Source organism: Syngnathoides biaculeatus, chromosome 8 (assembly GCF_019802595.1).
Source record: "Syngnathoides biaculeatus isolate LvHL_M chromosome 8, ASM1980259v1, whole genome shotgun sequence".
Lineage (NCBI taxonomy): Eukaryota > Metazoa > Chordata > Actinopteri > Syngnathiformes > Syngnathidae > Syngnathoides > Syngnathoides biaculeatus.
In genome coordinates this window covers 20,555,953-20,569,559 of record NC_084647.1, presented here as the reverse complement: position 1 = coordinate 20,569,559, position 13,607 = coordinate 20,555,953, and the positions used below count along the sequence as shown (strand labels likewise).

The 13,607-nt window shown below is 47.4% G+C and overlaps 1 protein-coding gene across 3 annotated transcripts; it reads right to left on the bottom strand.

Moving 5' to 3' along the window:
- Positions 1-3,553: 3,553 nt before the first annotated feature.
- LOC133505105 (polypeptide N-acetylgalactosaminyltransferase 17-like) lies at positions 3,554-12,921 on the bottom strand. Of its 3 annotated transcripts, none has more exons than XM_061828029.1 (12): positions 12,685-12,920; positions 12,298-12,590; positions 11,600-11,783; positions 10,663-10,829; positions 8,546-8,720; positions 7,977-8,174; positions 7,613-7,730; positions 7,199-7,384; positions 6,987-7,124; positions 6,304-6,403; positions 5,734-5,895; positions 3,554-5,010 (listed from the first exon to the last, which is right to left on the bottom strand). In XM_061828029.1, exons 1-12 carry the CDS (start codon positions 12,858-12,860, stop codon positions 4,829-4,831), a joined length of 2,079 nt encoding a protein of 692 aa, XP_061684013.1. In that variant the 5' UTR covers positions 12,861-12,920; the 3' UTR covers positions 3,554-4,828. The 3 variants fall into 3 exon arrangements, with proteins under 3 accessions (XP_061684013.1, XP_061684014.1, XP_061684015.1); XM_061828030.1 differs by having other exon boundaries at positions 6,308-6,403; positions 12,685-12,918; XM_061828031.1 differs by having other exon boundaries at positions 4,866-5,010; positions 5,734-5,891; positions 6,308-6,403; positions 12,685-12,921.
- Between the last annotated feature and the right edge of the window lie 686 nt (positions 12,922-13,607).

Below are 13,607 nucleotides of genomic sequence, written 5' to 3'. Positions count from 1 at the left end.
TCGAGGTCAGATTCTAAAGCAGAATCTTTGATCTGTGAAGCACGTGTACTAATTATGAGGCCACCGCCCAGTCAGTTCCCGTGTATCAGTCTGTGCATTTTGTAAGCCAATCGCGGGGCACTTATACAGTCACGTGACCATCTCACAGTCTCCCACTGGGAATTTCAACCAAAACAAAACAAAAATATTTACGCAGCTAATCAAAGGCAAGTGAAGCGCGGACACGAAGGAGTCGGAATTCAAGCGTCGGTTCGAAAGGACCTCATCCCGAATGTGTGAGACAAAAGAACCAGACCCGAACCCAAAACCCAGACCCAGTATTTCTTTCGGTTGGGAATTGAACCTGATCAACTTGTATTTCAGTCTTTTTTCTAAATCAAGCGGACGCCCGCACATTTGCGGTTCGGCATCTGCGGACTGGCCTATTTGCAGAATCTTTTTCAGAACAAAACTTGCTTTTCAGGAATTGATGGCTTCCCCGCTTCAGGATTTTTTTGGGGTTCATTTTTTTCCCAAAGCAATTATAATTCAAATTTTTGCAGATTTTTTGCTTGACCCATTCGGGCCAAGACCTCATCTCGGCTGTATAGTCGTCCGTTGTGCTCGTTACGATTTTTACCCCAATCACGAAAATTTGCTTCAAATTCTAACTCGTCTTAAAGTAGCGCAATCTTTGTTTCCTTTGTATTCATTTTAATTGTAAAATTTATTTGCAGCCAATCGCCTCTTCCAAGTGGTGCGTTCAAACCTGCATGGTCTTCAGAAGTTCCGAGTGTTGCGTTTTTCGTGAGACACGGTCCAGACTCGTAAGCAGTCGGTGAACCTCTGCAACATAGAGGCCATGTCGAAACAGATTTGTCACCAATTTTAAACACATACTTGAACCTTTTGAAGAAGAGATTCTCTAAGTCGGAGCCAAGGACGAACGTTACTTGAAACTGACACATAAAATACCAGAATTAAATATCGCAGAAGGAAACCGTATCATTTCTTTTTCCGAAAGTCCGCTAATTTAATCCTAATCTGTAATTAAAACGCCAGAGACAGGCTAACAGAAATTTGCGTCGATGTAGTGGAGTAGAGAAGTGAAAAAATAGTTGAAATGTTGACGCAAGTGTGAGATTTGCTCCGCGCAAAACCTTCAAAACCAGACCCGAACCGCCTGGATGTCTCTGAGGCCCCCAAAGTGTGCAAGTTTCACCGCTTGACTGCGCTTCTAATGTGGAAGGAAGAGGCCACGTGGTCTGTCTGACAGACGTCACGTGTTCAGTCGCGTATTCGATGTGACTGTCTGAGGTAACTAAACACTGTGACTGCACCGCAATAGCAACACGCATGCGCCGGCTGACGTCACTCGAGGCCAAAGTCGAGCGTGTCAAAGCCATAAGAGAAACAGCAAACTTTGTGCAAGGGCGCCCTCCGGCGGCCGTCGCACGAGCAACCTGTTAATTCGCACAATCATGGCATTCATTTCACAAGAATAACTGTAAATTTCATTCGATTAATTATTGTCGTTACGATACGAATCACTTGTATGAGCACAATAATCAACATTATTTTACATTAATAATAATAACCGTCAACATTATGACTAGATTATTTTTTGTATGAGATGGTGTACCTAATGAAGTGTCCAGTGAGAAGGAATAGGGGGGGGCACAAGTTTGGTCACGTGGTTAGGGCAAAAAAATCGGGGGGGGGGGCGTTCAGATGTAAAATAGTTTTTTTTAATGTAACAACATAGTTATGCTGTATTTGTTTGATTGAATTGTAATGAATTACCAATTATTCAGTAAAACAAATAATTCAATGTTAAATGCATGTGTAAAAGTTTATTTTGACAATAAAATAAGAATACATTTAATGATTTTATAATCAATATATTTATAATTATGTATTCAAACGAATAAGTAAATGTTCTATGCATGTGCAAAATAAATACAATAATTCATTCATTTTCACCTTATTCATAAATGTATCAAAATTCATCAGTTATTATTGAAAATAAAACTACATTTTACATGTATGAATGGAATAGTTCATTTGTATAATAATCCTTCATTTTTTTTCAGACTTGGAAATGACAAACTTGGCGAATGTAGCGCTTTGTCTCGGTTTTGCTTCGGAAGTCTCGCGCGAGGAGGGCGAGCCGGGAACACGCGGGAACTCGTGTGAGCGGGAACGTTTGAGGGCGGAGTTTGACGGCTTCAACTTGTGACGTTTAACAAGGTTGAGTGTGGGAACTTTGGGCGTGTTCACGGCGTTGCAATAAATTTGGGGGGGTTTCAAACGCATCGTGTGCTTTTTTTTTTTTTGTCTGTTTCTTTTTGTTTTTCTTCTTGCTGTGTTTTACAGGGAGCTGGTGACCAAAAGGCCGCAGGTTCGAATGCCACAATTCCAAAACAAGCAAATTCCATGAAGCACTCTTGTTAAAATAAAAAAAATAAACGCATTTGAAACATTTAAAAACTTCCTTTGAGACCCCAAACATCTTTTGAAACCCCACCTCTGTTTTCAAGACATATTTGGAAAGTTATTCATCTTCCGGATCCTGGAGACGCAGTGGCGCATTTCCCATTTGACTCTGGGCAAGAGTCGGGATACGCCCTGAACTGGTTGCTGGGCAATCGCGGGGCACACAGAAATAAACAACCAGTCACAATCACACCTGCTGGCTCATTTTTGGGATGTAGGACAAAATCCATGAAGGCACTGGGAGAAGATGCATACTCCACACAGGTGGGGCCGGGATTGAACCTAGGTCCTCACAACTGTGAGGCCAACGCTTAAACCAGTTCTTCCACCGTGCCCTTACCTCGTCTTAAAGCCCATACGGCATTTGAAACCCCAACCTTATCTTGAAAGCTTAATTTGAGAGCCTAAAACTCCCTTAAAACCCAAATTTGAAAACCTAATCCTAGTTTTAAACTCTAATTTGAATCCCTTAACGCTGTTTAAAACCCTACTTTGAGACACTAAACCACAGGTGTCAAATTCAAGGCCCGAGGGCAAGATTAAGCCTGCCACATTATTTTATGTGGCCTGCAGAGTCAAATCTCGAGTGTCATTCGACACGATTCTTGCAAAATCTGTACCAAAGTTTCAAAATCGCATTTTCATAATTGATGAAGTTGAGATATTGCAAGCATTTTTGTGTTACCAGTTGAAAAACAGACTACCCTTGAGTTCTGATTCCAAAACTAGTTCGTAAATCGATCATGTAAATATGATGAGACGATTCAATATTTTTATCGTTTCAGAGTCAAAACGGCCCTCTGAGGGAAGCCGTAATTACAACGTGGCCCACGAGAAAAATTAGTTTGACACCCATGACCGAAACCTCTGTCAAAACCCTAACTCTATTTTTTAAAACCTTAACCCTGTTTGAAAGCCTAAAGGTCTCTTTCAAGCCCACCCCCACAAATAGTTGTATATTCTTGCACAACTGTCAATATTTTTCAGGCAGATCTGGACTTGGTCCTTATTCGCCGACAACTTGCTGAACCAGGAAGTTCGGGACTCTCAAAGATGTTTGAAGCTCTCGAGCGTTCACTTTATTGGAAGACTGTTTTTGGTTGGCACAGGAAGTGACATCATAACAATACAATCGTTCACTGGGATACATTGCAATGTCTCAAAAGTACTTTTGGCCACGATGAACGACAAACTTTTTCACCGTGACGTCACAGGTGGCAAAAGACGGACGGAGCGTTCGAGTAAACGAAACCGTTGAGCAAGGCAACGACGACCGCGGCGATCGCTCGCGTGATCGTGAGCCTCCTCGATTCGCCTGAGTCGGAATGTGTGAAGTGTCAGCCGGCCTGCAGTTTACAATTCAGCGGGTAAGTCGATTTGATTCCAAATGAGAGATCGTCGAAAGTCAGGTCTCGTTAACGTCTGACTGGATAATTATTGGACATCTTGGGAGGCCAGATTCTGCTGGATTTATTTAGATTTTGTTTTTTTAAAAGAAATCTGCAGATTTTTTTTTGTGTGTGTGTGTGGTTTTCAGTGCAGTTCAGCCATTTTGCGCCACCTGGAACTATCCCACTCCCTCTGTTGTTTACAAACATTACGAAATGATCTCCAACCGCCAGCCTGTTGACCGCTACCTGGGACTCACCCCAAAATATCTAATTGATCATCGCAATCTAAAGGAAGTTTTATTTTGAAAATTTGCGGCATCCGCCATTGCATCTTTCGAAACACTCAACTTGGTCAAGTGAAGCGCAACAAAAGGTACTCCCGCAAGCTCCGCGAAAATATGTAATAAAAAAAAAAACGGGCTGAATAACGAAACAACATCAGACATTATGGACAACAAAACCACCGATGCCGCTCTGCGTAGTACGACGCCGCAGGCCGCAAATGAGGCAAACCGAGCCCCCCAAACGGCTTCAGCACGGCCAACCCAAGAAGCCGGAAATGAAAGCTGTGCCACTGGAGAGAGGGGAAAAAAAAATGACCCCAAGATGGGAGCGCAGGGTTCTCGCTAATTACAGCCACTACGTTCAGCGTTTACGCTCAGTCAGAATTTGAATCATTTGGTTTTAAATTCTCTTTATGTGAAACCTCTCCGTGGCGGCCCCAAAAAAAACCCTGCGGAGACCGTCTGCTTCCGAGCGGAAGGGCCCTCTTTCACACGACTCCTCTGCTTCCATTTGGTTCCCAGTGCACTGTCCCGCGTTTCAGGTCCCGATCCGAGACGGCGTTCCGTAGAAGTCCATCCCCAAATTTTGTCAACGTCGTAGCCCAGGAGATCGTCACCGACGTCCCCGGGAGTCTAATTATCCGAAAGTGTGACGCCCCAGCAGCCGCCTTCTCCGGTTCACGGCAAAATCCCAAACATCAGCGCCACCGTTAGGCCTCTGTCCGCTGCGGCGTCATGGTGTTCTTCATAGTCCAGCGCTGCCCGGAGCAAGGCCGCAGTACCGCCTGGTGGCCGAAGTACACGTTGGCCGGGACCGCCTCCAGACAGCGGCCGGTGGCGGAGTTCATCAGAGAACCGCCCTGCCAGGGAAGACCAGGAAGATCCATTTCACACAGCGACCGAGACCTGAACCTTGATGAGAAAAATTGGTACTGGAAATCGAAGTTTTGGTAGTAATGTTAGTAGAATTTGAGATCGAAGCGAAAGAAGCTAGGCTAACTGTACTACGCGATACACCAACCAAGCTCTCCTTCATGAAAAGTCGTGGTAGTAAAGGTAGTAGTAGCAGGAAACCTGGGAGTACTAGAGGTACAAGAAGCTAGGATAATTACTGTCGACCAACCTAGTTCGCTACCATCATGAGAAATACTAGTAGCAGAGGGACTGCAGTAGTGAGAGCAGTCATTGACCATTTGCAGCAGCAGTAGTAGTAGTAGAAGAAGAAGAAGAATTGTAAATCGAAGTTGCTAGGCTACTAGTGTTACAGACCATTGTTGGGAAAGTTAATTTTCTACGCAAACTAGTTCTTACTTCATACAGTACTTTTTTTTTCTCAACATGTTGCTGCAAGTTACAGAATTACCTCCAAATACTGGCATTTCCCCATTGTTGCCACCAATTCAGTCCACACTAGTAGCAGCTGCTGCTTGCACCCTACAGTCTCAAAAACACGAGGAAAAACTCTTTTTGTTTAAAAACGAGTAACTAAAAACAAGAAATGGACCGGAATCCTTAAGACGCAAAACCAATCTGAAAGCTGGTGGTGTCAATGCATTCGCGCGCCACCGAGCGGAAGCCGTCACCTGAGTGAAAATCCACTTGGTGCGGTCTTGGCCCTCGTCTTTGTCGCAGTCCAGGAGTTGCGGCGACGCGCTGGCGGGATCGTCCGCCACGCATCGCGTGTCCGATCCGGTGCTGCCCAGAGGGCCCAGGAACAGGCGACCCTCTTTGGTGTAACGTCCTAACTGGAGGGAGGGCGGGGGGGGGGAGACACACACCAGGTATCAGCGCGCTACCGCTTCTGGCTGAAAGCAACAAAGTACTAACTTGAGTACCCCTTTTCGGCGGGCTTTATTACTCTTATGCCGGGCATTTGACACCAGACATCTTTCCGTTTTACTCGCCGCTTTGTTAAAATAGGCTTGTTACTTTTTTCAACGTCCTCGGATGACAACATTACAAAGACTTTACAGTAGTCTGTAAAAAATCATTTTTACTTTTGTACGCGTCAGAGTATGTCACGTGAAGGACTTACTTGAATTGGCACTTGTACTTTAACCAGGGTCTGTACACGCGTATTTGTAGCTTTCCTTAAGTACGTTAGCTACCCTGAGAGCGTGTACTCAAGTACTAGCTGTTCATCTCCTACCTACCTACCTGGGGACCCCAGCCATGGCAGGGGTGCAACGTGGCCGTGTGGTTCTCCTTCACGCCCTGGTCCAAACACAGGTGGCTCACTTTGGAATTGCGGATCTGAAGTGACAAAAGGTAGCTTGTTAAAATGTTTGGACACAAGCGTGGCTGGCTTTCATTCATGTTCGCAACGTCCGGGGTACTCCCGGGAGACTGAACTGGAAAACAGGACAAAAATTGGTCTTTGGGGCAATGCCGGCAGCGGCACGATGGAGCACCTGGTTAGAGTGTTGGCCTCAGAGTTCTGAAGTCCAGCGTTCAAATCCCAGCCAAGCGTTTGTTTGTGGCGTTTACATGTTCTCCCCGTGCCTCCAGTTTCCTCCCACATTCCCAAACAAAGATTCTAAAATTGCCCCTCGGTGTGATTATGAGTGCGGCTGTTGTTTGTCTCCATGTGCTCTGGGGGTTGGCTGGCAACCAGTTCAGGGTGTACCATGCCTCCTGTCCGTTGACACCTGGGATTGGCTCCAGCACTCCCATGACCCTTGTGAGGATAAGCAGCTCACAAAATGGATGGATGAAAAGATGGATGGGTGGATAGAAGAATGGATAGATGGACAGAGAGCAACGCCACATGTTGTCTAACTTTGGCAATCCCCGGCCAGGATACGTGGTTACAAAAGGGATTTTTCCGCGGACTGACCTCGCCGTAGTAGAGCGTGTCGTCGTACGTCCTCATCTCGGGGTAAACGTTGTCCAAGTACCACTGGAAGTTCTTACACCGTAGGCTCTTCCTCAGCGCCACCCTCTCAGCGATGTCTCCGAAGTCGATGGCGTGATTCTGCGCCGGTTTCACGTCACATCGGGCTTGGTGAGCGCGACGCATGCGCGCGGTACCGAGACGGCGGGCGTCACCTCCATGGGGATGTTCCAGGCCAGGTAGACGTTGGACTTGAAGCGGTCCATCCAGACCTCGGCCACGCGCAGGGCGTTGCGCCGCATGTGAAAGGCGATGTTGCTGTGGTACGGCTTCTTTACGCGGGCAATGTGAGCCACGCGCGAGCACGGCAACACCTCCATGCTGCCCCCGCACGTCCACACCTGCGTGGGACGCCACAATCGTTGCGAAAGAACTTTAGCTACTTCTTCTTGGGGCTCGGGAACCGTCAATGTGAGTGACGGATCAAAATGCATTTGCGTCAATTATTCGCATGTAAGTGAGGAGCCACTTTTTTTTTTTTTTTTGAGGAGGGATGCATAAAAGTGTGGGTGATGAACCCTTTCGTCAAGAAAAGTGCAGGTGTCATCAAGGGACTCGTGTCCACGAACCCGGATGCCCAGTTCGATGTTCTCTCCCCCGTAGACGTCCATGCCAGGGTCCAGCAGGCCCAGCTCGCCGAAGAAGAGCCGGTTGGCCACGAAGGAGCAGCCAATCATGGCGGGACTCCTGTCACATGACCACAACACGATATCAATGACTTTACATGAAAACGAGTCATTGTGACCGGAACAGCTATGCTAGTTTAGGTGAGCCTCTCTATGCAGTTTCCCATTATACATGAGCATGGAGCTAGTAAATTTGGGTTTGGATAAGATGATACGGTTTGGTTAAACATTTGAGGTTGTGGAAAAAAACCGCACACAACGAACGGGCCCTAACCGAAATGGTTAGCTTAGCGTTAGCGCCGCCCACCTGATGGGCGCCGCCACGTCGCCCTCGTCCCACCACTGCTTCGGCGGGCTGATGTACATGCACCACAGCTCCCAGTTGTAGCCGTGGCCCGAGTTCTCGTACCGCTCCACCTCGAAGGTGTCGTGCTTGATGTTGTCGATGGACGGCAGGACGATCCTCTTGCGGTCCTCCTTGATTCGGGTCAGAACCGGTTCGGCCCTGCCGGAATAAAAAATCACGTTCGCATCATATTACAATTTGGAATTCTCATAACTGTGTTAAGGTGCTGCCCTATTGGTTAGCAACACCGTTCCAATGGGTTATTGTTTTACAGTTACTCGCTGTTGTGTTTTGTTTTGTTTTTCCTTCGATGGAACCATAGAGGCGTCTATCGGAGGAAGCTATTTCGTTTTTATACTCTCTTGACTTCATTTGGGAGACTCTTTGTACGTCTTACTACTATATACTTCTGTTTTGCTGAGTAATAGAGTTTCAATACCAGTACTACACCCGTTCATTTGTCTTCGTGGGTGCTAAAAGAGGGTGCTGCGTCTCTTAAATGGCCAGCGCACTCCCTTTCAAGGCCTCACCAGAAGGGCGTGAACTCCACGTGGGCGTCGAAGAATCCCGTCACCTCGGCGGTGGCCGCCTTCCAGCCCTCGATCCTGGCCCGGATCAGACCCTCCCTCTTGTGGTTCCTGACGATCTTGACCAGTCCCGGGTAGCGCTTATTCACGTAGTCCTCCAGAGGTCCTTTCAGCTGCTCTGTAACACCAAAACAACGCCAACGACGTTCAAGACGTCAAATGTGGATGAAAGTGGCGCCCCTCGACTGGCACCGGACGTCATTTCCAGGCGTTGGAACCTTCTAACAACGAGATATGCGTTGACCAACTAGAGGTTGGGTCACTGATGGTGTCGCGGTACACACGCCCGAGTTTGGTGCGGGCAGCGTGGGATCCATTCCCACTCAGTGATGGCGTCGATGGATATTTGCCTTGCGACTGACTGGCGACCGGTTCGGCCTGATGTTAGCTGGGATAAACACTTGCTCTACCGCGACCCTTGTGAGGATAAGCGACTTGGACAATCTACATGGAACTGGAGGTATCCATACACACACATGAGGTATCGATACACAGGCATTAGATACCGATTTGCGAACAAAGATTCATCGAAACGACCACGCTATTAGCATATGCTTGTAATATCGATATGCTATTATCGTGTTTACATTAGGTAACCACCTCTATGCTCGTATTAGATATCAATTTGCTATCATCTGATATCTACACGCTAACATCTGGTATCTCCATGCAGTTCACTAGCATCAGCTAACGATACGCTAGCAGCAAGGATAAATAGACTAGATATCTCTGCACACGTGTAAGATAGTGACACTCAAATGGGGTATCGATATACGAGCATCGGGTATTTATACACTAGGATCAGCTACTGATACATTTGCACCAGGTATACACAAGCACCAATGTCATTATGCTAGCATCAGTCATTAAAGTCACATATGGATACCATTATCGTGTATCAATATGTTAGCATTAAGTATCAGTTCACGGGATATTGCTGCAGTAATATTAGATCGTGACACACTGGTGTGGTGTACTGATACTCGAGATTCAAGACCCTAACCCTACCATCAAATATGGATCTACTGACGTCAGATACGGATACAAGAGTGTTACACATCAATACACTGGCATCAGGTATTTCATACATTAGCATCAGGTATCGGTACACTCAAAGCAAATCTCGATATTCTAGCATCAAATGTCTATCCACAGACATCAGATATTGATACTGTAGCATCAGATACCGATATGCTCGCATCAAGTAGCCGTCCAAACGTCATCGCAACGCTTTTCGATGCGGAACTCCGCTCATCAGGCGCTTCCCGCTCAGCCAAAACGCTCACACGCGCTCGCTTCTTTCTCTTCATGATTGTCCTGATGAGGAAGCGTTACTAATTAGCAAACGGTTGCTGGCCAAAATATTTGCAATACTTCTCAGTATGATGCACTTCTGGAATCAATAATCAAGCAGATTGTTCCTAGAATTCAAGGTGCACTTCCACCCAAGGTTTCAGGTACTTTGACTTAGTGGTAATTGTCCTCCCTACGTTGGTATACTCTATAGCTGCATTTTCACCCAAAGTTCTGGAACTTTTGTATCTTGGTACTTCCAGAACCAATATAATACTTCAAAATTGAACTCTTAGCCACATTTAGGACTCAAGTTCCCATCTTGGTCCTTGTGGTTCCTACATTAATACTCTTAATAAACTTAAACTTAATAAACTCTCTTAATACTAGTAGTTACAACAAAAACACTAGATTTCCATCTCAAGTCAAAAGATCTTGGAACTCCATCTTAAGACACATTTATATTTTAGGAACCTCTACCTCTTGGTGCTTGCTAGATTAATACCTCAAAACTGATCTCTGTAGCCCCAACCTCGCGGTTCTGGTACTTTTATTCTGCTACTTACAGTACCAATGTTACTACGTACCTCAAAGCTGAACTCTGACTCCACATTTCCACCTGAAGCTTGTTGAATTTTTACTTCTTGGTACTTGTAGTTCCTCTACGAACACCTCACACCTGAACGAAGGCTTTAGAAGTTCGAGGAGGTTTTCCAGCTCGGGAATAGAAAGCCGGCGGGGGGTCTGAAAACGTTCGTTTTCCGTACCGTCGTCGCTGTGGTCGTCCACCAGGATGATTTCCTTGAGCAGGTGCGCCGGCGTGTGATTGACGGCCGAGTGGAGCGAGCGCAGGATGACGGACAGCGCCTCGTTGACGAAGATGAACACCAGCGCCATTTGGGGGAGGTCCCGGGGGTGGCTGACCTCTCGGCAACTGTACGTTATCGTGGAGAGCACACATCGGATATTTGACAAACGTCGGTAAGCGACGCACTTCCTGGTTGCCGGCACGAATAGGATTATTGTCTTGGTGCAGTTCTGACTTTCAATTTCTCCTGACTGCATTTTCTAGTTACCTAGTTTAGAGATCTGATCGAAGTGTACCGATACCCGAAGCGAATATATCAATACATAGATTTCCGTTGATGTCACCACAGTCCCAGGATTCCCTTGTCCGCCATCTTGTGTGCCACTACCGGTAATTGGAAACCTATCTATATATGATCTTGGTGCATCGATATTCAGCGTCACCTGAGCTCGAATGCTAATTGCTAACGTTTAGCAAAGACTGATTTTGATCTTTCAAAAACTATCTACAACCTACACTGAGTACAAATTATGCAATAGATAGAAGTCCCGCCTTCGGGAGTGAGAACGACAAGCATGCCGGTTGAGAGGTAGGGGGGGGGGACAATTACTCAAATACTTGATGAAATATCTATGGGCTAATCGATTTTAACAAGATTAGCTCTTGACGATGTTATCAATGTCTGATGTTTGTGTATTGTCTATTGCTATCTAATATTAGTGTATCGATACCTGACCAGAGGCACCGGGAGCGTATCGCTATTTAACGCCAATATATCAATAAATGTTACACCAATAGAGAGATTTCCGATGACGTCACCACAGTCCCAGGATTCCCTTGTCCACCATCTAGTGTGTAATTGGAAACCTATCTATACTGCGCGTGCACGTACTGACCTGGTGGGTCTGTGGTCGGGGATGTTCCTGTCCAGCGAGATGGTGTCGCTCAGGTAGGCGTCGTAGCCGTATTTGTCCCTCAGGTACTTGGCGTCGCCCTCCTCACCCGGAGAAAGGCTGGCGGGCAGGCCGCCGGCGCCCCGGCCCCCGAAACCCTCCGTCAGGCCCAGAGACTTGGACAGACCTCGACACAACACGACATGCGGTGAGTTGTGTGACTATGGATATCAGGAAAGGAAAGGTGGGGGGGGGGGGGGGCGCGGGGTTGAATCCTTTCGGCTGTTAAAGTGTGGGTGTTGAAATATTTAAGTCTTGGCGCTAACACCCACAACATCCTGGTGGGTCTGACGACAAAAGCGGGCGTGGGACTGTTCCACCAGAAAAAGACTTGAGGGTGTCGAAAGCTTTCAGCGACAATAATGTGGGTGCAAGTGCAAAACCTTTTCCCCCAAATAAGCCCTGCAAGTGCCACCCAGTGGCGCAATCTATAATTTCGTTTGCGCTTGTCCGAACATTGACTTTTCAACAGTTCCATCTTTGGGACCTATCCGGGTTGTCATACTTGTGCACGTTTGTCACGAGGTCAACGCGCGACAAAAGAAAGCAAAATTTCACGTCATACTTTGTGGATCATTCTTATGATTTTGCCAACATGACGAGCGAGCCGCCTTTGACGGTCGACTCGCGTTGCTCGCTACCGTTCAGCTGCCTGTACACGACGTCCTCCAGCGAGCTCAGCCTCTTGAGCAGCACTTGCTGGCTGACGCCGGCGGTCCCGTTGGCCCGGCTCGGCCTCCTGCGCTCGACCCCGTCCGAAACCTGCGCCGGCGCGCGCTCTCCGCCGCCGCAGCGGCTCCACAGCGTCATGATCCCGGCCGCCGCCAGCGCGTTGAGCACCAGCAGAAGCCTCCATCTTCTCGAAGCCAAAGCCATGGGCGGCCAGGTTCGGGCTGGGGTTCGAGGAAGGGTCAGTGCGACGGGCGTGGACGCGCTGCGCGGAAACGAGGAGCGAGACGGTGACGTGCGCGAAACGAACGTGGCCCTCCATCGCGGAGCAAGCGACCGCTGCCGAAACGCCTTCTTACCCGGGCGACGTCCGGCGGGCATCCCGCGGGGAGGGGGCGGAGGCGGCGCTCTCGGGCCGACGGTAGCTTGCGTCTCCTCCGCAGCGGAACGTCCGACTTTGTCGGTGAGGATGAAGATGACCAGCGATCGGGACAATGCGCGTGCACGTCCGACGGACTGCAACACACGCACGCATGCGCAACTCAGACACGTGATGCCTGAACGCCCGTTAACCCACTTGCGCGTATCATTTGCGAAATGATCGAAATATTATTTTGACGGCTTCATTTTCTCACTATTATTCAATCTGGTACTCGTTTCAAATCTTACATGTACTTTTAACACACACAAAAAAAACCACCACTCTAATTCCAGTTATTCGCGTGTACTGTAAAACCTGATGTGAAGAACTAGAAATATATCCATCCATCCATTTTCTTTGCCGCTTATCCTCACGACGGTCACGGGGAGCGCTGGAGCCTAGTATCCCAGCTGTCATCGGGCAGGAGGCGGGGTACACCCTGAACTGGTTGCCAGCCAATCGCAGGGCAAATACAGACAAACAGTCGCATTCACAATCACACCTCGGGGCAATTGACAGTGTCCAATTAATGTTGCATGTTTTTGGAACTTGGGAGGAAACCCACACAGGCACGAGGAGAACATGCAAACTCCACACGGGGGATTGAACCCGAGACCTCAGAATATTCGCGATAGCGTGCTGTGTAGTTTATCATAACTAAATATGATTTGTATATTGTATCATATTAGTACTAGTTGCATTAACTAGGACAAGGAGAAGGACGAGAGCAGGCAGGATTATTCTCTTCAATTCATGGCTTTAATCTGACATATGTACAAAGAGAATTCGCAACAAAAAAGGAGGACAAGAAAACATGAAGATGAAAACTTTGCTTAAAGACGCCGCGGTCACATCAATACA